Source organism: Dipodomys spectabilis, unplaced genomic scaffold (assembly GCF_019054845.1).
Source record: "Dipodomys spectabilis isolate Male_0828 unplaced genomic scaffold, ASM1905484v1 ptg000079l, whole genome shotgun sequence".
NCBI classification, from domain to species: Eukaryota; Metazoa; Chordata; class Mammalia; order Rodentia; family Heteromyidae; genus Dipodomys; species Dipodomys spectabilis.
Genome location: NW_024870756.1, coordinates 919,075 through 942,074, shown reverse-complemented (window position 1 = coordinate 942,074; position 23,000 = coordinate 919,075). Strand labels below are relative to the sequence as shown.

Here is a 23,000-nt window from a genome sequence, read left to right as displayed (position 1 = left end):
GAGGTAGGGGATAAACAAAGAAGGGAGTAACAATGCTTGATAGGATATTTACTCATTACCTTATCCCGTAACTGTAACCCCTCTCTACGGTATCTTTACAATGAAAAATATATACTTAAAAAGTTTTTCTGAGTGATATGCACCTCTTTCTGGGATCCAATGATTTTATGTATATTGGTATGTTCTGGTAAATAAAGGCCCTTCTAGACAAGAAACATAAGAAGTTACTAGATTTTTAAATAATAAATAATAATAATTATAAAAAATAATTTAAATAATTATTCTCAAAACAACTGAATGTTTTAAGCAAAACACATAGTCTGCTTGAATAAATGACTCCCAATGGGAGTCTGGTCTGAAGGAGTGTATGACAAACAAGCTTCTGAAACGGAGGAAATTCTCTTTTTTCCACTGAACTACTTTCTTCTCATGTTTTCAGAAGGAAAGCTCAGCTAGCTGCAAATTCCCAAAATGTGGTTTATTTAGTAAGCTGAGCTTGTTGACCTGCTGCACACAGCGACGTGAGCGGCCCTCTCTGGGTGCTGATTTTATCTAAAGTTTCTGCTGTTGCTTTTGCAGTAGGCCAGATTTCCTAGATAGGAATAGCTGCAGAGAAGGGGGAAGAGGCTGAGGATTAACTAAACACACTCCTTCATCTTTGTAGCCTCTTTAATCTAGGGGAACTTGTATTAGTTTGGGGCTTTCTTTTTTTTTTGTCGGTCGTGGGGTTTGAACTCTGGGCCTGGGTGTTGTCCTTCAGCTCTTCAGCTCAAGGCAAGCGCTCTACCACTTGAGCTACAGCGCCACTCCCAGTTTTCTGGTGGTTTATTGGAGATAGGAGTCTCACAGTCTTTCCTGCCCGGGCTGGCTTTGAACCGTGATCCTCAGATCTCAGCCTCCTGAGTAGCTAGGATTATAGGCGTGAGCCACCAGCGCCTGGCTAGTTTGGGGCTTTCTAATAAGCTGAATAGAAACAAGAATTTAAGAGAAATGTCTGGCCTGAATGTCTGCAAAGTCTACTTAATGACTGCTGAGGCAAATAATTTTTTTTAAAAAAAGATTTTCTCCTCTGGTCCGGCAACTACAATTGATTCTATTTATGTTTTGTATTCAGGCCTGGCAATGTGAGCAGAACTCAGAATGCCATCTTTTATAGATGCAATCTTGAAAAAGAGGCTAGAGGCAGGACTGAAGGGATTTTACAAGAAACAGAGCCACAGAACTGCCCATTTATTGGGCAGTGTAGGTCTTCCATGGGTCATGAATGCTTCACAGTCCTCTTAGTTGCTTTATAACTAACAAATATGCAAGGCAGATCTCTGGAAATCCAACACATGGGGCAATCTCTGGGATTGCACAACTCAGCATCTGTCCAAGAGGAGTGGCATAGAGCAGGGAAGAGATCCAAGAATCAAACAAAAGGCTTCAACAATGGATGCCACTGGAGTTCAGTGAGAGCTTATGCTGGAGCACAGATCAGGAGAGGTTCCATAGAGAAGACTGAGCAGCGTCTTGGGGTTGAGAATGGCCTTGAGACAGGATTCAGGTGGGACCAAGGAGAAGAGGACTTCTTCCCACAATCATAGATGCGTCTGATTTAAGAGGATTGGAGCTGCTAAGATGTGCCTCTGTTTCACCTCACTGAGAGGACTGGTTCAGTTAAAGTTAAATACATTCCAGGATTGTAGGATTTCAATGTGAATTTTGACAGGAAGGAAACCCTTAGTATTTCTAAGTGTAGTTTTAGAAAAGTTGGGGTGGGGGAAGACAAGTGTAGAAGACAAATTTGGCCTTTTGTCATAATTTTGCTAGGGTCTGGGTGAGATTGGTGAGTCATATTTCTTTCTACCTTCCTATGAGAAGGAAAGAGAAACCAGCACAGGATTTGGTTTTCATAAATAAAAACAAATTTATGTACACCACGGAATAGCTCTATTTCTGTTTTGCTGATCTGACAGATTTCCTGATAACAAGGGCATGCTTGCCAAAGCTTACAAGAAATTCTTGCAAACATGGTATGTTTGCTCAATACTTGTTTATTGTTGATCAAACACACAGAAAGCTCCATGTGCTGACTCACCCCCACATTCATAGGAAGCCAAGCATAGGCTTAAGCAGTTACTGTAAGAAAATCTTCCTTGTAGAGATGACAGCTTGGTACCAGGAGCTGAGTTCTCTTTCTTGTAGACAGTATTCCTGGTTCCAGGCACTGCCCTTAACTGGACATGAAGTGGAGATAGCTGGGAGGAAGCGGTGCCACAGTAACTGGGTCAAGTGTTGGGATTCAAAGTTGTCAATCCATGTTAGTGTTATTGGAACTCAGCTTTCAAGTGTGTTCCAGTTTTACTGCCTGCAGCTCTGAGGAAAAAGCAAAGACCCAGAAGCCTTTGCTGGACCTTTGCTTCATATTTTCACTTGAGGGCTGGTCTTAAGTTCACCAGCTGTGGTTAGTGGAAATTCCCCAAGGAAGCCACAATCACAGAAGGCAAAGGAATAGTTTCTTCCTTTACAGTTTCACTGGCAGAAAGATTCATCATCTTCCAACCATCCAGATTTTTCTTTAAAATTTTATTGATATTGTCTGCAAAACCAAGTAGAACTCTGTCATGGTTATCGGAGGTTGCACTCTATATAAGTGTGGAAGGAAAGATAGTCCTTTCTGCATGAACCCTTGGCAGTCTTTGGAGTCTTTGTGCTATAGGAAATTTGCTTACATTGGGGTTTTTTAATCCATTGAACAGAAATAATGGCTCAGGAGAAATGCCTTGCCTGAAGTGTGCTGCAACTGTGTGAATTGTGTCATTTTACAGTCTTGGTCTTCAGTGTTTTGAAGCTGCTTCCTGGCCTCTTCACATTATTCAGTAGAGTTTGTGATAATCCTTATTTGACAGACTTGGTCACTCATTGTTCCATGTGGCTTTTGGACCAGTTGGCGAATTTCTCTAACAGTATAAAATCTACTTATGGAAGGGGTAGCAGTATCTACATCAAATGGTGTTTGTGAAAGTTGATGAGATGATTATGTAAAATGATTTGCACAGTGCTGGCACATGATAAGAATGCACTAAATGGTGGCTTTTATTTTTACTCTTCTAAGACCTGAGTTCAGATTTCCCACTCAATCATTATGTATGGCAGATCTGGCTGTTTATCCAACCTTCTCATCTCAGTTTTCTCACCTCTAAAACGGGGGCAACAAATTTCTTAGAGAGTTGTTGAGAGGGAGCTAGCAGAGAAGCTGGTGGAAGAAGATGATCAAAATCGTGACTTCACACTGATACAGAATTTTGCTAATGACTCTGAGAGCTTATTTATTCATTATCTAGTGGAGAGATGAGTAAGATGTCACTGGGTCTACATTTTTGAGTCTTGTTTGCCAGCATGATTGCTCTACTGTGAGACTTTGCAGTTGACTACCATGCTCCACTGTTCTTAAGGAAATACGACGACCATTGAGTCTGCTGCTGCTTCACCTCATATTTTGTCACTGTTCACTAAGCAATGTGCTTTAATTCTCCTACATATCATCTTAGGGCTGTGCTTGGCCAAGAGTTTGCTATCCAGTCTCTTCTGATGGATGGTGTCATTTCTCCACCCTGCAGATCAGATCATGTCTTTGAAGAAGTCTGGAGTCTCTGGCAACCCCATTTACTCTTAATCTCAGGAACATATTTCTTTCATATCAATTAGCATAATTTTAATTATCTGTATGTATTTACTTTCTTATGTGTCTCTCCCACTAGATTATAAGCCCTTTTGAAAAAAGGTTTCTTCCTGTTTCACTTGTAATTGAACAGTCAGAATCTACCATAAAAGTTTTCCAGTGGGTATTTGATGAATGAGTAGTATTAGCGCCTATATCATCTGAGGTTAGAAATACAGTTTCTATAAGCAGAAACTATTTTGAGTTTATTAGAAGCTGTGCTGCAATCCCATTTTACATAATTAAACACAGTTCTATTTAATTGTGAGAAAAATATTCAGCCACAAAACAACATCTATGGGAATAAGCCGGAATAGATGTTTCAGATGAGAAGAAAATAAGGGCTTTCATTTCAGTGTCCAAAAGGGGAAATAAACCTACTTCTTAAAAATAAGTTAGCCAGCTTTTAGGCCATAATTATTTCTGTCTGATTTGAGAAAGATGAGCCCTGCTAGGTTTGTTCTGTTTCTCTGTCCAAGCAAACTAATTAACAACTTCCATAAACATGGGTTTTGAGTCCTAGGAGGATCAAAACCACTAGTATAACTCCCAGATAAAAGTTCCTAAGAATGCTATCATTCAGCTAAAAGTCTGGAGACTGAAGTCTCAAATTTATTTGTTCCTTTTTCGGGATGCTGCTCTGTTAAAACTTCTAACACATCCTTGGAATTATTTCCATTTGGAAGTAAGGGAAGTTTTACAAACATCCGGGCTCATGTTGCACTTGGGTAAGTTGCTCAGACTAAAATATTCAGGGACAACACTGCCTTACATAGATAAAAGATTCTCATTATTTGTGTAGAAACCAACTCTTGAAGGATGTTAGGCACATGACTCAGAAGAAATGTTTAATAAATAGAAAGATTTGTCCCTGTGTAGAAGGATCGAACTACCTGAAGGAAGGTCTAGCTTTGCCTTGTAGTCTTCTGACTGAACTAACACCTGGATGTCTCCAATCTCCCTCTTATAATACAGACACTGCCAATAATCCTCTTCTTAAATATTACTTGATGCATGTCAACGAATGTTTCAGTTCTTTCATGAGGAACTAGAAGAGGTTCAAAGCCTCCAAACATAAATCAGGTTGTGATGGAAATGCTAATTACACTACTCTGACCCGTATTGAGATATCAAACCAAACCCCATAATATGTTTACTTATACTTAATTAAAAATAAAATTAAAGCAAATGTCTCACTGATACCACCCACTGCTAAAACCTTTTAAAGCTCTTTACAAATTTGTTCAAATCCAGTGTCCACACTTATTTTCTATTACTCCTGAAACTGCCCCACCAGACGGCCAGACATCATGACTCCCATCTCCTGACAATGATTCTCAGCCTATGGGAAGAAGGCTGAGGTCATGCTATCCCTCCTCTACATCACCCACCACCTCCCCTGGATTTTCATTGAGCCAGGTCTGCCTCTCCTTCTCATGAAGGCTCATATGCAGAAGGATCCAATTCTGAGCTCCCACAGGATTCAGAATCAGCCTCAAGTCTTGCTGTTAGTTATGCTTCACATTGTTGGACTGTTTCTTTACACAGCATTGTTGTTTTGTTTCTTACATTATTAGGTAGGTGTCAGTGACTCCAGAAATCAGAGTAAGGGTCCCTCACCGGTGGACTTGTACTGGATCTGATCATTCTTTATCCTTTCAGTAGTTTCCTTTTTCTGGAAGGTAGATTGAATGGGTTTTTGTTCTTTGACAACAAATATAGCTTGAATAAGGCAGATAGCATTTGTATACACTTAAGATAAGAATTACCAAATCGACATGGGATTATTTTTCATAATTCCAAAACTTTGTAATCACATCTATCCATCTTTTAAAACAATACTGGCTGCACTTATCTTTTTAAAATGCTCATTTAAAATATGCAGATTCCTTGCACCTATTTCTATATCTGTCAAAGAATCTTTTGGAAAAGAGCCCTACGAATCAGTGTTGTAGACATGATTCCCAGGTGATCTTTAGATATCCTTCAAAAAACATAGGGGATGGGTGATACTGACACTCAAGTGTTTGATATGGTGAAGGTAGAAAGAGGAAAAGAAAGTAATTCCCATGTCTGCAAATCAGAGTTTTTTGTTTTTTGGGTTGTTTTTTTTTTTTGTCAGTCCTGGGGCTTGAACTCTGGGCCTGAGAGCTGTCCCTCAGCAATTCAGCTCAAGGCTAGCACTCTACCACTTGAGCCACAGAACCACTTCTGGTTTTTCTGGTAATTAATTGGAGATAAGAGTTTCCTGGCCTTGGAAGTGGCGATGTGGCTCAAGTGGTAGAGTGCTTGCCTTGAGCTGAAGAGCTCAGGGACAGTGCCCAGGCCCAGAGTTCAAGCCCCAGAACCGACCAAAAAAAAAAAAAGAGTTTCATGGCCTTTCCTGCCTCAGCTGGCTTTGAACTGTAATTCTCAGATCTCAGCTTCCTGAGTAGCTAGGATTACAGGCGTGAGCCACCAGTGCCCGGTGGAAATTAGGTATTTTAACCAATAATCCTTGAAATCTTCATATTAGTTCATTCCTTAAGTCTTATCATCAGCTACTTTTTAGAAAAAAAGGAAGTATTTATGGATCTAGTAGTGATAAGTGCTTGGGTTGGTATTTAAGTTCTAGGCAATCAGCTCTCAGATTTTGTCCTTCTTGCTCTACTATTTTCCTTGAAGGGTCTCATGTTACATGGAGGCACAGCCTTGTGGAAGCTTCCTAGATTTCTGAGAAAGCTGGCAGGTCCCAAGCTCTGGTGAGCAACGCCTGGGTTAAGACATCAAACTTAAAGAGGACGATGATCAAATTTCACTCTGAACTTGAATCCTGGGTATCGAGTGTGGAGCCTGTGAGCTCTCACTGCTCACAGTGGCATACCTCACAGCACCTAAAGATGGAGGATGTGGTATTTTCTGATAGCATTACATGTGTAGCATACACACTGGCCTACCAGCTGAGGTTTTAAGGATCAGAAACATTCAGTTTCCCAGTTGGACCAAGGGTCTGACCTCTGACTGAAGGGTATATAAGAAAGACCTCAAAATCCAATATTCTATTCACCATCCAGGAATAGGATTCCAGAAACCCATCTGCATGTGTGAAGAAGAACTGGCAACTGAGAACACCTGAAGCACAGTGAAGCCACCCTCTTTGGAGGTCTGTGTCAGTAGCTCTCAATCTTGGCTGACCATTATAACCTGAAGAAATCTCAAAAATTCCCAAAGCCTAGGTTACACCTCAGACCAGAGACTTAATCATCAATATTAAAAAAAAAAATCTCTCCAGCTGATTTCAGTAGACAACCTGGTCTAAGGTGCTTCCAATGGCAAGAGATTAAGGTTCAGCCTGCTGATGTTCTGATGGCGGCTTGTGTTTGGTTATGGCTGAGAAAAGCCGAGAAGGAGTGTAGCAATGGGTCAGATACAAACCATCAGCTACATTTTATCGCGCGTGAGAAAGACTGCCTCAAGTCTGGCTCACTGCGGGAACAGGACCCCTCTCAATTTTAAATTTTCCATTGTTGGGTCGAGTTAGCACAGAAGGGGAAAAGAAACAGGAATTGAAGATTGAAGAGGAATGTGGATCATGGTAGACACAAGATACAGGAAAGTACGCTCTCTCAAGCAGAAAAAGAGCAGCCTCAGAAAGAAGGACAAGGGGATTGGTTGCAGGCTGGAGCCAGAAAAGGACCCCAGAGGAAGCTATTTACTCACTGAGTGGATGATGCCTTGCAGAGCCTGGAAACCATCATTCACCGGAAACACATGATCCTTACTGTCCGCAATCCGAGCCAGCTGAGAACAGGACAGACACAAAATGCACACAGAGATAAGGATGTGTCCAGTGTGGAGTGCTTAGGAATGCTACTGTGTACGAGCCTCACTTAGTTTTAAAAAAGGAGAGACATGATGTCTTCCTGGGTTTATAGGCCTCAATGAAGTGCCTTCATCACCAAGAGCTTTCCAGGGTTCTGTGGAGCAGGCCCCAGGGGAGGCTCCAGCTTTTACATTTGTTTTATTACTTTCCTCCTCAGGAGCAGAGGTAAGATCACCCAATTGGATGATATATTGATAGGTTGATATATTTATGGATTTGGGGGTAGGCCATTGGCCCAGTTTTCTCCCATTCACCCAAATTCCTGATTGCAACTTTATTCAAATCAAACAGACTCAGGCTTCCTTTAGAGCAACTTTAAAAATAAAGTCAGGCTTTGTTGTTGGCAAGGCCTCCAACCTTTCACCTGAACTGCTGAGGGAGGAATGGGGGCTTGAGATTACTTTGGCTGCTCTGGCTTTATAGAGCAGAGGATTGAGGGCAGAGATTCAGATCTGTGAGCTTTTCCACCCTGCACATCTCTGTGTAGTTCTGGGATTACACCAGTCATAGCCTGTGCTGGTGTGTAGCTATGGTTTCACACACATGGTTTACTCTTTTTACTGAATGCAAATGTAAAATATCCTTACTATGAAACAAGGAAAATTCCATGTGTTAAAACAAAACAAAAGTCACTCACACCCCTTCCATATCAATCATTCTATGTCTATATTTATTAATAATTTCATATATACAGACTTCCATGCTTCTTCAATGCAAGCTCATACATACATACTTAAAAGGGAGCATATACTATTATCTGTGCTTTGTAATCTTGTTCATTTAGCAATGTGCCATAAGGGTTTTCATGTGTTATTTTTTTTTTTTTTTTGTCGGTCGTGGGGTTTGAACTCTGGGCCTGGGCGCTGTCCCTCAGCTCTTCAGCTCAAGGCGAGCGCTCTACCACTTGAGCTACAGCGCCACTTCCGGTTTTCTGGTGGTTTATTGGAGATAGGAGTCTCACCGTCTCTCCTGCCCGGGCTGGCTTTGAACCGTGATCCTCAGATCTCAGCCTCCTGTGTAGGATTACAGGAGTGAGCCACCAGCACCCGGCTTCATGTGTTATTATAACAAAAGAAATTATAAACTACCCTGAGAAACTATTGTTTAGTTTAATAGGTTTTCACAATTTACTTGTACATATAAGTACAAGTACTTGTAAGTAACTTTTTGGCTTATGTGGCCAATTATCTCCGTATTTTTGTATTGAAAATGCATTGCATTTTTAATAGGTGAAAAGGATTGCTTGTCATTTGAGTAAGAAAATCATACTTGCCAAATTATTTTCTTTTAAGAAACAATTATTCCAAGTTAACGCATATCTGGACTTTTTGGTTTTGTTATATGCTGGTCCTGGGGCTTGAACTTAAGGCTTGGGCACTGTCACTGAGCATTTATGGTCAAGACTAGTAGTGTTCTACCTTTTGAGCCACAGCTCCACTTCTGGCTTTAATTTTTTTTCCTTGCAGTTAATTGGAGAAAGGGTTTTACAGACTTTCCTGCTGGAGCAGGCTTCAAACTGTAATCCTTAGATCTCAGCCTCCTAATAGCTAGGATTACAGGTGTGAGCCTCCAGTGCCCAGCTCCCATATCTGGTCTTGATACTTTGGCAAGTCAATGTTCACTAAGAAGGCCAACTAAGAAACATACTGCCTGGATAGTCTGTGTTGAAGACCCCAGGTGCTTCCCCAAATGAATTCATATCCCTTACACATCCAGTAATCCCCACCTGCTGAGTATTTCTGCAAAAATAACATACCTAAGGTTTATACTTGGAGGCTCCCTGTACTGGATGCACATATTCTCTACCATTCATCGGTCAGTATATTCTTAAGCCAAAAGAAATTCACGATCATACCTGTGTTTCATTGAAATCTTTCACTCCAACACAGTAAACAATTGCACCAAGATCTCGGGATCTGTTAGCCTAGATCAAGAAAACAAAGGATATTAGAAAGAGATGCCATGACAAACGTGTTTCTGTTGGCTTTACCAAGTAGTAGTGCCAGTTATTTATACAGCATCTACTATGTGCCAGATATCATACTGGAGAAAACAATCCCCGTTCCCAAGGAGCTCCTATGCCAGTGAACAGTGCAATCTAACACAATGCAAGGTGGAGCAGAGGAGAGCAGGTAGTCCAGATAGTGCTGAAAGGACTCCTGGAGAAGAGTATTGAGAAAAGTGCTGACTTTGAAAGAAGGAGGAAAGGGAAACATTGGGCTACAAATCACATAAACAATTCTGGGAAATATTTACCTTTTCCATTGCTCTGAGGTGTTTTTTATTGGTATACTTTTTGTTGCTTGTAATGGCAGCATGATATCACACAAAAATGTGGCTTTTGGAACCAGGTGGACCTGAATTGGATGCTTGATTTTACTTTGTAAAGTGTTCTGGGGATTAAATGAGAAAATATACACAGAGCTCCTCACATAAAGTCTAGAACATTGCAGATGTTCACGGATGCTAGCATCCTTTAGCAATAAAGCCTGTGCAATGCATGTAGGATATATTTGAACAGGTGAGCCATGACCTTCTGTATAAGAGACCATTGAAAGCACCTGGGACTGGGCTTGATTTTAATATTTGTTTTATTAATGGCTGTGGTATCTGTTTTCCAGCTTCTTCTGTTTCAGAATAGAAAACAAAAATTGGACAAACTAGTGTCTACCCAGTATATGCAAACTCTGAATGAATGAATGAATAAATATATACTTTATACGTCTAGAGAGGGCTGAATACTAGTCATGAACTTGAGGAAAACCTAATGCTTTGACTAACTTCTCTTAGCATCTAGTTCTGCAGGTGCTCAATAAATAACTGATACTATGCATACAGTAAGTGCTCAATATATACATATTGGTGTGAACTGTGTTATTGTCCTCTCCTCTTCAGGACACAAACCCATTGACGTCTGACACTGAATTCTGAAAGGGACAGACACATGCCTTTTCCTCCTCAGTGTTGGAAATATCCCCCACTTCTTTCACGAGAAAAGAATCTTTTAGGTTTAGTGTTGCCTCAACCTTATCACTAAGAGCTCTGTGATTCCTCTCTGCTAATTGGGGTTTCTATAGAATTAACAAGAGCCATTTCTTTATAATTTGAGACTTATCTTTCTTTCCCAGAAAGCTTGCTTTATTGGCATTGGCATTCCAAATATATTTTTCAAGTCTGTATGTGCCATACCTAACATTCCTTTCTGCTAACCCCTATTTTAAGCCGCAGACATAAATAATTTGTTTTATTTCCATTTCTCTCCTTATTAGGTTTTTCATTTGACTTGGCTGTTATTTAGTGCCCAAATAAGCCATTTTACGTTCCCATCCCAGGGTTTCAATTTTAGAATACAGAAATGCATGATTTCCCAAATGCTCAGGGATGTCTGTCATGCTAACTTTCATGTTCCCCTTGTTGAGTAATCCTCTGTGCTAAAATCAGTGAAAGATAGATGCTTTTTCATGGTTAAGATATTCAATCACCTATGTCTTTAGTGTCTACCCAGTATATGCAAACTCTGAATGAATGAATGAATGAATGAATGAATATATACTTTATACATCTAGAGAGGGCTGAATACTAGTCATGAACTTGAGGAAAACCTAATGCTTTGACTAACTTCTCTTAGCATCTAGACTCTCCATCTCTTACTGCCTGCTTCCTTCTTGTGTTTCTAGCTTGGTCAAAACGAGCCTGTATCAATCATAAGGCTTAAAACATCCCCATAATTTGTTTCCTTAGGCTAAGTGCACATATAATTCAACTCAAACCTTCAGTGTGAAGATTTTCTAAGTAGAAATATAACTTTACCATTCTTGACTAAATGTCTTTTCTAAGTCTCATTTAATGATCCCAAAGCTTCATTCAGAGAATTAGTTTGCTTGCTTTTGAGAAAAAAAATATGTCACTATGATTGTAGTTTTGGGACTGTTTGAGAAGGCAAGGGAGAGGTGAAGAGGGAAGGGAATGATGAAGGGTGAAAATATATTGCATGGAAATATGAAGATGGCATAAAAAATCTCACTGAAAGCTGCTGAATATGGAGAAGGGGGAAGAGAGGAGAGAAAAGTAATAGAGGGGGTTAATCTGATTAGAGTATAATACATGCATAAGAAAAAGAAAAATATAGGAAAGATTACTATCAACTCGGCTAGCAAATAGTGCTCTACTTTGTTTCTTAGAGAAGAATCTCATCAATGGTTAGTACATTCTGGGAAGATTGATTTAAATGTTTTAAGTGATTCTTCCTCCTTCTCTTGCTTTAGTAGAAAAAAATATGGGGGAAAATGGAAGAAAAATGGTACCAGTATGACATATGGCATTTGAAAACTGCTAATACAATACCTTTAATAAAGGTGTAGTTGGCATTTTTATTGCTCACAGCATAGAATGATATGTAAAAAAATTCATAATTGATGAAAAACATCAACCATGTATAAAACACAAAAATTCATGCTCAAAATGAGTTATGAGCTGGGCTCCAGTGGCTCATGCCTGTAATCCTAGCTACTCAGGAGGCTAAGATCTGAGGATCACGGTTCAAGGCCAGCCAGGGCAGGAAAGTCTGTGAGACTCTTATCTCTAATAAACCACCAGAAAGTCAGGAGTGGCACAATGGCTCAAGTGGTAGAGTGCTAGCCTTGCTCCAAAGAGCTCAGGGACAGCACCCAGGCCCATAGTTCAAGCCCTATGAATGACAAAATAAAAAAAGAGTTATGATTACTTTTATATATGAAACACTGTTTCACTCAGGGTTTTGTTTTGTTTTTTTACAGAGAATACTTATCATTTTGCCTGAGTGCAGAAGAGAGTGACCCAGTTCAGGGAGAAGTCCTGTTTCCATGCTTTTGCTTTTGTGTAGGTGGGGAGGAAGAAGTTCTGAGGATCAAACCCAGGCCTCCACACAGGCTAAGAATATGTTTTACCATGGAACCATCCCAGAGATTGTTTAGATACAAGCTAGACCCCTACTTACCTCCCTCTCTGAGTAGAAAAAGAGATCTTCATGGAGTTCACCATCAGTTAAAGCAATGATGACACTGGCTGTCCTGTACCCTGCCCAAAGCAACAAAGAAACATTCAGTTACACTGCTTCTTCCAGGAAAAGGTCTCAGCCCTGGGGTTTTATCTCTTTGAAGCTCAACCTCCTGAAGTCAACAGTGTGAAAATATCCATTTTTTTTCCTTTGGGGTCTGGATCAACTCCAGCATGAAGAATATTTCTTAGAGACATTCAGGGGGAATTGGTGTTGCTTCTGGATTTCTCAGCCTCTTTTCAACAAATGGCTATACTTGGTGATCCTCTTCTAGTAGCAGTTCTCTTAATGGCTATCCATTGAGAGTAAACTAAGCTGCTTGAGCTTTATTGGTCCTTCTCTCATATTGTAGTTGAGCACATGTGCCACCTCCTGACAGTTTGACAGAAGGTAATAGTTACCGAGATTTACAAGCTGATGGGAAGTAGTATAGCAATTGGCAAAATCTACTAGAATTCTTTCAGTGATATTTAGACTTCTAGCAACAATGCTCATAGCTGATTTATTAGCAAGCTTTGATAGTGATACCAGGACTATTCTATTTATTGTGGTTTAAAACAAACAGCAACTAGATGCTTCTGAGGAAGCAAATACCTACTCAGGCCCACCTTACACCATGATCCTTCTAATGTACAGTCTCCTGGGTAGCTGGGATCTCAGGTTTGTACCAGTACACCTGGCTTATTGATGGAGATGGAAGTCTCAATAATTTTTTGTGGGGGCTGGCCTTGAACCTCAATTCTTCTAATTTCTGCCTCCCTAATAGCTAGAAGTATAGATGTGAGCCCCCATGCTCACATGCTCAGCCTAGTGAACCTCTTTTAAGAGATTTGCCTGAAAGGTTTCCATGAAAGACACTATAGTAATAATAGCTAAAATAATAACAATAATTATTATTGTTATTTCTAGGCTTTTTGCTAAGTATGTCTTGCACTTAAACGAAGCAAAATTTAAACCAACCTTGACTCTTCTTTTTTTCTTTCCAGTACTGGAATCAAACTCACGGTCTTGGGCTTGCAAGACAGGTGCAGTACCATTGCAGCCACAACTCCATCTCCTTTTTCTTTAGTTACTTTAAAGGTAGGGTAGGATTTTATGCCTAAGCTGGCCTGGGATGTGATCCTCCAAATTTTGCTTCCTTATAGTTTGGACCATTGTGCCACTGTGCTTTGCTTATAGCTAGGATGACAGGTTATACCACCTTGCTCAACCATTAGTTGAGATCAGGTCTCATGAACTTTTACTTAGACTAGTCTTGAACTTTGATCCTCCAATCACTGCCTCCCAAGTAAGTAGGATTACAGGCTTGGGCTACTTCATCTGGCTTGGTATCTAGATCTTAATATTATACCCAGTCATACTTTTCGGACATCTCTCTCATTTTAATGAATACCTCAATGATTAACCTTGTACATGTGAATTCTCATAGGGTATACTACTTCCTGGGTTTTAAAATAATAAATTTTCTCTTTATAATTTCTTCATTCCACCATTAGTTGATTGTTTATTAACTTCAGGCTAACGCAGGATATAATAAAGAGGTTTGGATCTCAGAGAAGGTCAAGATAATGAGATTTGAAGCAAAAATTCAAGACTTTACATTACTTATCCAAGTATTTCCTAGTTTAATGAATTCAAAATGTAAAATTATTCATGGGAATTGCAGGCTGGAGTCACAATGGGTTCTTAATTACTTTTACATAACTTTTGGATTTCGACCTGCTATTTGCCATCTTTCTATGCATTCTTGGGCTATGTGTACCAAAGATTTACAGACAATATCATATGTGCATTCTGAAAAGTAGGGCTCTGCTTTCTCAGAAGCAAACAGAAAAATGTTAAATATCTCAAAATGGTGCTTTATACAGCAAGCTTACCTTGGCTATTTTCATAATAAATCTGCTCACTGGCCTGAAAAACACACGAACAAATTATTAGACATAGAACTACTGTTTATCACTGCAAATAGCACATTGGGCATTGGGTTCTGATGTTCATCAGTTGCCAGGCTCAGTCTCCATCTTTATGTGATCCACCCAGGATTCACTCAAATATCAATGGATGACCTTCACATACGATTACACTCATACTTCAGTCATATAGCCATGAACATGTTCAATGCTTAGTTGAACTCACTGAAATTCTGTCTTGACTACTGAAGCTGCCATCACAAAGATCATGCTGGGAATTGAGGAGACTTGTGTGCACCATGATGTGTGAGTCATCAGGTCACAAAAACTCCATTGGTATCAGTGATGGAAGGAGGAAATCCATTTCCTCAGTGCTTTTGGATGTAGTTGTCACTGTCTAAGCTCATGGTGGGGAGTGTAATTGTACTCTCTGGTCACTGGGTATGTTCAGCCCCCTTAATGCATGTGCAGCTACCCCTATGGGGACATTCCATATCACACTTTATACTTGGAGTTGAAAACTGTCTTGAAATTACCCTTTCAAATCCTTCATGCATGTATGTGTCTCCTCCTGGCAGAACTTTCTGGAGTTCTTCAAGGCCTTGACGGATCTGTTCTCTGAAAACCAAAAATACCCTGTTAGTCATATTAGATAATTATTTTTTTCTGTGGCTATTGATAGTTATATGTACTGGTCTCTTTTTTCCTTCCTTCCTTCCTTCCCTCCTCATTCTTCTTTCTTTCTTTCTTTCTTTCTTTCTTTCTTTCTTTCTTTTTTCTTTCTTTCTTTCTTTCTTTCTCTCTCTTTCTTTCCTTTTCCTCTTTCTCTTTCTCTCCCTTCCTTCTTTCCTTCCTTTCTTCCCTTCCTTCCTTCCTTACTTCCCTCCCTCCCTTCCTTCCTTCCTTCTTTCCTTCCTTCCTTCCTTCCTTCCTTCCTTCCTTCCTTCCTTCCTTCCTTCCTTCCTTCCTTCCTTCCTTTCTTCCTTCCTTCCCTCCCTCCCTTCCTTTCCTCCCTTCCTCCCCTTCTCTCTTTCTTTCTTTCTTTTTGTCTGTCTGTCTATCTGTCTTGTCTTTCTTCCTTTCTTTCTTTCCCTGTATTGGGGCTTCAACTCAGGGCCTGGATGCTATCCCTGAGCATTTCTGCTCAAAGCTGGTGCTCTATCACACAAGCCCTCACTCCACTTTCCAGCTTCCCCACCCCCACTTAATTGGAGATAAGACTTTCACAGACATTCCTGCCTGGACTGGCTTTGAACCATAATCCTCAGATCTCAGCCTGATGTGTAACTAGGATTACAGGTGTAATTAGCCATCAGAGCTCAGTGGTACTGGCCCTCTTATTTACCTACATGCTGTTCTATTGTCCTAACAATCCTCCTAAAGTCATAGGATGGAAAGTCTGTACAATATTATCCATCCAGGGTGAGCCATAGATAAGATGAGTGACATTACATGGACTGAGGGAAAGGACTTTCCTGCAGGAATCTTTATTTGCTTGTGAAGATGTTCCTTTTCTGTAACAATAACAACTTTTTCCCTCCATGTCCACAATGAATCTTAAAATGCATTGCTCCTGACGGGACACACAGCAAATGTAGACAAAGATGTGAAAGGTTCTCATAAGTCAGGAAGCGTAGAGAAGCAGCAGCCAGAGGCCACTGCAAGGACGTGGGAGAGAAGCAGAGACGCTCAGACCAAGTTGTGCCTGCCATGCTCATGGCTGTGCCAAAGGAAACCATGCAGTCGGTTTGCAAATAAAAGTCCAGGGAATCTATGCTTTCCAGGACAAACTAGAGTGTTTGCTGTGGCTGGTGCCTGTGTTTTCTCACTCTGGTTGCTGAAGGTGACTGTAGGGGTAGGAAGAGGAAGTGTACAGCTCATGGGAAAGAGCAAATGGTGGGTGAGACACGCCAATGGTGTGGGTGCCAAGTGAAATCCTTGTGGAGCATTTTCTCTGTTGTGTAAGATGTCCACACTCTTGTTCCTGGCTTTTATACAGTTCCATACTGGGCTGTAAAAGTGTAATTTCTGAGAAACATAACCTGATAAGAGGTTTTTAAACCATATGCCATAAGAGGGGTTGAAGCTGTCTTCCTCTTACCGGGATCTTTCCAGTGGCAGAGGGCACAGAGACACTATTTATATTAGGAAAGAAAAATCCTCCTGGGTCAGGAAAGAACCTCACCATCTACAAACCACTGTTTAGAAATTTCTGATTTCCCCTCGTGAAAACCTTTCACTGTTGGTATTGTTGCTCCTCTAATACTGTAGAGAACTCTCAGACTCCAACAGCTTAGGTAGAAGAGCAGAGACTGGATGTCAAATCTGACTCTCACCATGCTTTCTATTATTCAAAGCAGCCTCTGGCCTGGAGCAGTACTGAGACTGGGAAGCTCTCAGTAACACCTGTATCACGAAGAGCAGTGGCCATGACTAACACGGCTGGGTCCTGTATGCCAAGTTCAGGTTTTTCTTTTTCTTTTATCTTTTTCTTTTTTGCTAGTTCTGGTGCTTGAACTCTGGGCCCAGGCTCTGTCCCTGAGCTCCTTTTGCTCAAGGCTACTGCCCAACCACTTAAGCCACAGTATCACTACTGGCTTTTTCTGTGATTGGAGGTAAGAGTCTCATGGACTTTCCTGACTTGGCTGGCTTTGAACTGTATTCCTCCTGAGGAGTTAGGATTATAGGCTTGAGCCACTGGTGCCCAGCTCTGGGCTTAGTTTTTAACACTTGGAATGTATTTCATCCAGTTTAGACTGTGATAGCTTTCTGAGGTACAAGCTACTATGTCCTTTATTGCACAGATAAGGAAATGGAGTCGCAAAAGGCTAAGAAATCTGTCTAAGGCATCACAACTAGTCAGTGGTGGAGGTGGGGGGTGGGAGTGTGGATTTAAACAAGAGGTCTTGCTCCTGATTGGTATGATAAATGATTTCTTCAGTGAGTGAATGAGTGAAATAATATTGGTTTATCCTAGCAATTGCTTGGAAAGTAATTGAATGAACCAAATCCTAAGTGACAAATGATGTGATGGGTAGCCATGAGTGAGATAGGATCACCAGGCTGTTGGGAAGATTCTGTGTGTGTGTGTGTGTGTGTGTGTGTGTGTGTGTGTGTGTGTGTGTGTGTGTGTGTGTGTGTATACATTCCTGGGGCTTGAACTCCTAGCCAGGTAATGTCCCTAAGCATCTGTGTTCAAGGCTAGCACTCTACCACTTAAGCTCCAGTCTACTCTACAGCTCTACTTGCAGCTTGGGGAAGTTGATTGGAGATAAGAGTCTCATGGACTTCCTTGCTTGGGCTGGCTTTGAACTGTGATTCTCAGAGCTCAGCCTTCTGAGTAATTAGGATTATAGGTATGAGCCACTGGCACCCGGATGTTAACAAGTTTTAAAGACAAACTGAAAGGGTCTTAGCCCAGGCCTGTTCCCTAGGCTGCTGATGCTTCTCAGGGATGATATTTAAGACTACATCAGCCATTTGGAAAAGGCACTGACTAATCTTATTAGTGCTCAGATATCAGACCTCATGCCAGCTGCCCAAGTTAGAAACTAGAAACCATCCTTGATCCCTTATCTTGACTTTTCCCTCTCCTTCATTCACCATCATTCCCCTACATTCACCATCAGCAAATTATGTTGGATTCACTCCAGAGAAGTCTAGAAATGGCTCAGTCCCTTCTGCTTGCACCATGGTCTGAGCCATCATCTCCTGCTGAGACACAGGGCCAGTCATCTGTCCTCTTACCCTCTCTTCTGTTCACTCTCCACTCCATATAAAAGTGGCTGCCAATAGTCTCGTTTGACAATAAACAATAAATCCCAATGAGGCTGCTGAGGGGCAGGGGGACACTATTAGTGTGAATGTAAATTAGTTCAGTCACTGTGGAAATCAGTATGGAGAGTCCTCAAAACATTCAAACTATCGTTTGAATAACTGATCCTATTCTGCCATTCCTAGATATATACTGAAAGGAATGTAAATCAGCACACAAAGAGATACCTACTTACTTGTGTTTACTATAGCACTGTTTGCAACAGCAAGGTTATGGGATCAGCCTAGGCTAATGAAAATGTCTCACATATACACAAAATGGAGTTTTGTTCAGCCGTAAAGAAAATAAATTATGTCATTTGGAGAAAAATAGAAAATAAATTATGTCATTGGAGAAAAATAGATGGAATTGAGTTGTTTTGTTTAGTAAGTGAAGTAAGCTAGCTTCAGAAAGACCAATAATGCATGTTTTTCTCTCATGCGTAGAATTCAGAGGGAGAAAAGGGACATACAAATCAGAGGGATTATTGGTGATATGAAAGGGGATGGGTGAAGGAGTAAAAAGAGTAACAGAATGGATTAATATGATCTAAGTATGGTATATACATATATGAAACCATCACAATAACCCCATTACTTTCTAAATTAATACACACGATTAAGATACTAAATTTGATCTTGTTCTTTGGTTAGAGACTAGAGAAGTCTGGGAAATTTTGGTAACACTAAAACTGAATCCTGTGTTAATACAGAAGCTTAAAAAAAAAGAAGCCTTAAAAAATAGGCATGTGGGGGTGTGGAAAAGGTTCCTGGGCTGCACTGAACTTTTGCTCTGCCAAATAAAGTCTGGGAACTAAGTAGTTTCCTCTAAGCTTATTTCCTTTTCATTACAAGTATTTTATTGAGCTTTTTTTTTTTTTTTTAAACCAGAAAAGGCAAAGGCTCTTTGGAACATGTCCTTATTGATGCTTTGTATCTAGCAAGCTATGAACTCATTGGTGCCGACAGTGATGGCAACTTCCTGTTCTTCCAGTTTCTCAAGAGATCATGTATCTTTGGCCTCACCCACTACCCTGCCCACTTGTAAGCACCTATAACACCCAAACAAACAAAGCAGATGGATCAGTGGGAATCGTGAACCTGTTGTAATTCTGGGCCACCAGAACTATTAATACTCTTTATACTGTCTTAGAAACTGAAGAAAATTGGGAGAGAGATCTTTTAAAGAATGATAAGAACCCCTCTGGGAACTCATTATCAAGTGCAATGCTATCTTCCTGGGAAATGACAGAGGCTGGGAATCCTACACAAGAGGCTGCTACCCAAAGGTCTTTTTTTTCCTTGGTGGTTTCACACATCTGCCAGTGTTCTTACTTGGAAGTTAAGTATTTTCAGATCACATTTTTTGTTTTTCAGATCACCCTTTTTTTTTTTTTTTTTTGCAATCCCTCGACATTTAATGACGGGCATTGATATATGATTGTTGAGTCAATGATTCCAACTTGGGGGCACAATTTAATCATAGATACTATACTGAGCAGATACCAAGCTCCCAGCAACTTCCAGGTTTATAGAAGTAATAGGTAGGGAAAATCTGTCCATGTCTTTTGTTGGAGAAATTTTTCTCCACTTTAGGAGGATTACTTTCTGAGGTTCTCCTGTGACACCTTGATTATATTTGCTAATGACAGTATTAAAAGATTAACACATACAGTCAGATCATGAAGTACTTTAACAAGTAAGGATCCTACTCACATTCCCTCTGTAAAATTTCCCTTAAGTCACACAGCAGTAGTAGATTTTTGTTCTATTTTAGAAAAAACAACAACTTCTGAAACCATCCCAAATAACCTGACATAGGTTCTGTATTGAGGAGTTCCTTGCCTCCTTGTAGTAAAGCTCCTGCAGAGTTAGACTTTCCTCAAATGCTTTCAAGTCATTGGCTTTGGAGTCTTAACTTATATATTCAACATGCCACTATTTATTAACACTGATCACACTCACACTACATTTCCCTATAGCTTTGTGACTCCTTTTGTTGTATGAACAGAACACATAATTAAAGGAATGTTGCTGATACTTCTGACATCATGAAGTGCCACAAGGAACTGTATTTCAGTAATCTGTAAATAGACATCATATTTTGAAAGTTTTGCCCTAAGAATAGGCCAACTTGATTAGTGGTAACAAGATGCTTGCTGAATCAAATGTACTGTTCTAATATATCTTAGTGAGGTATAGTTTATATGCAATATGTATGTAAATATAAATATATATTCTACTTGTTTCCTTTATAATTACTGAATTTATTTCTATGAAGTTGTTCATATTGCCCCTTTACCTTCTAGCATCTGTAGGATCTTTAGTTATATCCCCTCTTTCGTTACTGATGTTATTTGCAAGTTGCATTTTTTCTCTTCTAGTAAAATCAGTCTCTAGAAATTTTATTTATCTATTTTTCCTCTCATTTATCCTTAAGTAGTTGCATGCAAGAGTGTAAGTTCACCATAGATATTTAAAAATACTCAAGTTAGGGTTTCGTTGGTTTCTCTATTTCTCTGCTTTCAATTTTATTGATTCACTTACTATTCTTTTTCTTTCCCACTTACTTGAGTTTAATAAGACCATCCATTTTTAGCTTCACCAAGTAGAGAAGCAAATTACTGCTAAGTTTTTTTAGACCTTCCTCCTTTTGTAAAATATAACAGAGCTATGTGGTCCTCCTAAGCATCATGTTAGCCGCATCTCATAAATACTAATGTTTTGGATTCTCATTATCACTTAGAAACATTATCCTGTGTGATTTTTCTTTGAGCCATGGATTTTCTTTGATTTCTTTATATATATCTAGTTTTTAGCTTGACCTCTACTATGTCTGATATTAATATAATCATCCCTTAATATTTTTGATTAGTGCTTGCACTGTGTACCATTTTCTCAGTCCTCTCACTTTAACCTATTTATATTTAGTGTGAATCTTGTAAACATACATGATTGTTTATAAGAGATCATACCTCCCAGTATTCCTATCCTGTCTCTGCACTAACTTGCTTCATCAGTACTCAGGATAAAAGCCAAAATTCTATTTGTACTTGTTAGTGAGGGTTGCCTTCTTGGAATGTTGTAGCTACCAAGAGGAAAATTGATTTTCTAGACTCCTTCAGAGTGAAGGATGTGTATGTGTGTGTGCGTCTGTGTGTGTGTGTGTGTGAGAGAGAGAGAGAGACATACACACACACAGAAACAGAGAGAGACAGAGAGAGAGAGAGAGAGAGAGAGAGAGAGAGAGAGAGAGAGAGAGACTGAGACTCAGCTATTCCAGATGTGTTATTTTCTCTAGCTGAGCCCAATGTCCCCAGCTGGTCCTACAGAGAAATGTGACTGCATAAATAAGTCTACATAGAACCAGCATATTATTTTGAGTCTCACAGGACTTTTCTGCCCTGGTTGGCTTAAAACTGTGATCCTCAGGCCTCAGCCTCCTGAGTAGCTAGGATTATAGTGCCTGGCTATTGATTTGTATGTTTTAAACTTGTATAAAAAAGTAGTGAGGGCCAGGTACTGGTGGCATAAACCTATAATCCCAGCTACTCAGGAGGCTGATATCTGAAGATCCTTGTCAGCCTAGACAGACAAATCTGAGAGAGTCTTATCTCTGAGTAGCCAGCAAAAAGGCAGAGAACACAAGGCCCTGAGTTCAAGACACAGTACCAGCACACACACACACACACACACACACACACACACACACACACACACACACACACACACACACACACACACACACACACACACACACACACACACACCCCAGATCAACAATGCTTGATAAGAAATGTACTTATTACCTTGCTCATGTAATTGTAACCCCTCTGTATGGTATTTTCACAATAAAAAAAGATTGATTTGTTTTGTTTACTCATTGAAGTATGAGCCTTTTCTTTGTTAGGTGGGGTGAGGGGCTGCAATTTGGATTCCTCTCTGAGCTCAGCTGAACTTAGGCTGAGCTGTACTTTTAATTAGAGAGTCCCCCAGTCATAAGCTCAACTTCTGGCTTTTTGTTCTGTCCCACCCTTTGGGATCATTCCAGTATTTGAGTTGGGAGATGAGATGCAGCTTCACATGTCTTTGCCTGACTTGTGCATTAACTCCAATAAGACTCTAGAATCCAAGCACTAAGAAAACTCATGAGAGTGTGATTTTTCTCTACTTTTCAGCAACTCTCTCACTGTTACTTTCTTGGGGAAAATGCAGAGGTATGTGTGGATAGCAATTATGTGGCTAAGTCTTTTTTTCTCCCCATTTCAGATTCGAATCCTTTCTCTAGGCATAGGATATTGTTTAGAATTTAGCTGACTTTTTCTCATTTTTGCAAAGTCTTTGTCCACAGAAGACCAGCTCTTCCAACTTCCCATATCAAGACCAGGCATCCAACCTCAAGTTTGGAGGATTCTGCAGATCTGTTAAGCTATAAAGGGCTAGTTTCCCTCTAATTCAGTTAATCAGGGCTTCCTGTGTCTCTGCCAACCCCTTTGAAACATATGAATCTTATTTTGTCTGGACTCTTCTGGTTGACCATGGAAATGAAAGTTTTCACATCCTTCTATATTCTAGCCAGAGGCCAGACATACTATTCAAGTTATTTCTAAATGTTAGGAACACATTTGTCTTTAAAAAAAAAAGGAAGACAAATACTAGAGACTGAGTACCACTATA

General features: G+C 40.1%; 1 protein-coding gene across 1 annotated transcript in view; it reads right to left on the bottom strand.

Annotated features, from left to right (window-relative positions):
* Antxr1 (ANTXR cell adhesion molecule 1) overlaps positions 1-23,000 on the bottom strand; it is a 211,470-nt gene that overhangs the window by 143,051 nt on the left and 45,419 nt on the right. The window contains exons 4-8 of the mRNA XM_042683107.1: positions 15,047-15,128; positions 14,478-14,511; positions 12,541-12,620; positions 9,421-9,489; positions 7,403-7,483 (exon numbers count right to left, since the gene is read on the bottom strand). Of these exons, the coding sequence (XP_042539041.1) occupies positions 7,403-7,483; positions 9,421-9,489; positions 12,541-12,620; positions 14,478-14,511; positions 15,047-15,128 (346 nt within the window). The remainder of the gene's footprint in view (positions 1-7,402; positions 7,484-9,420; positions 9,490-12,540; positions 12,621-14,477; positions 14,512-15,046; positions 15,129-23,000) is intronic.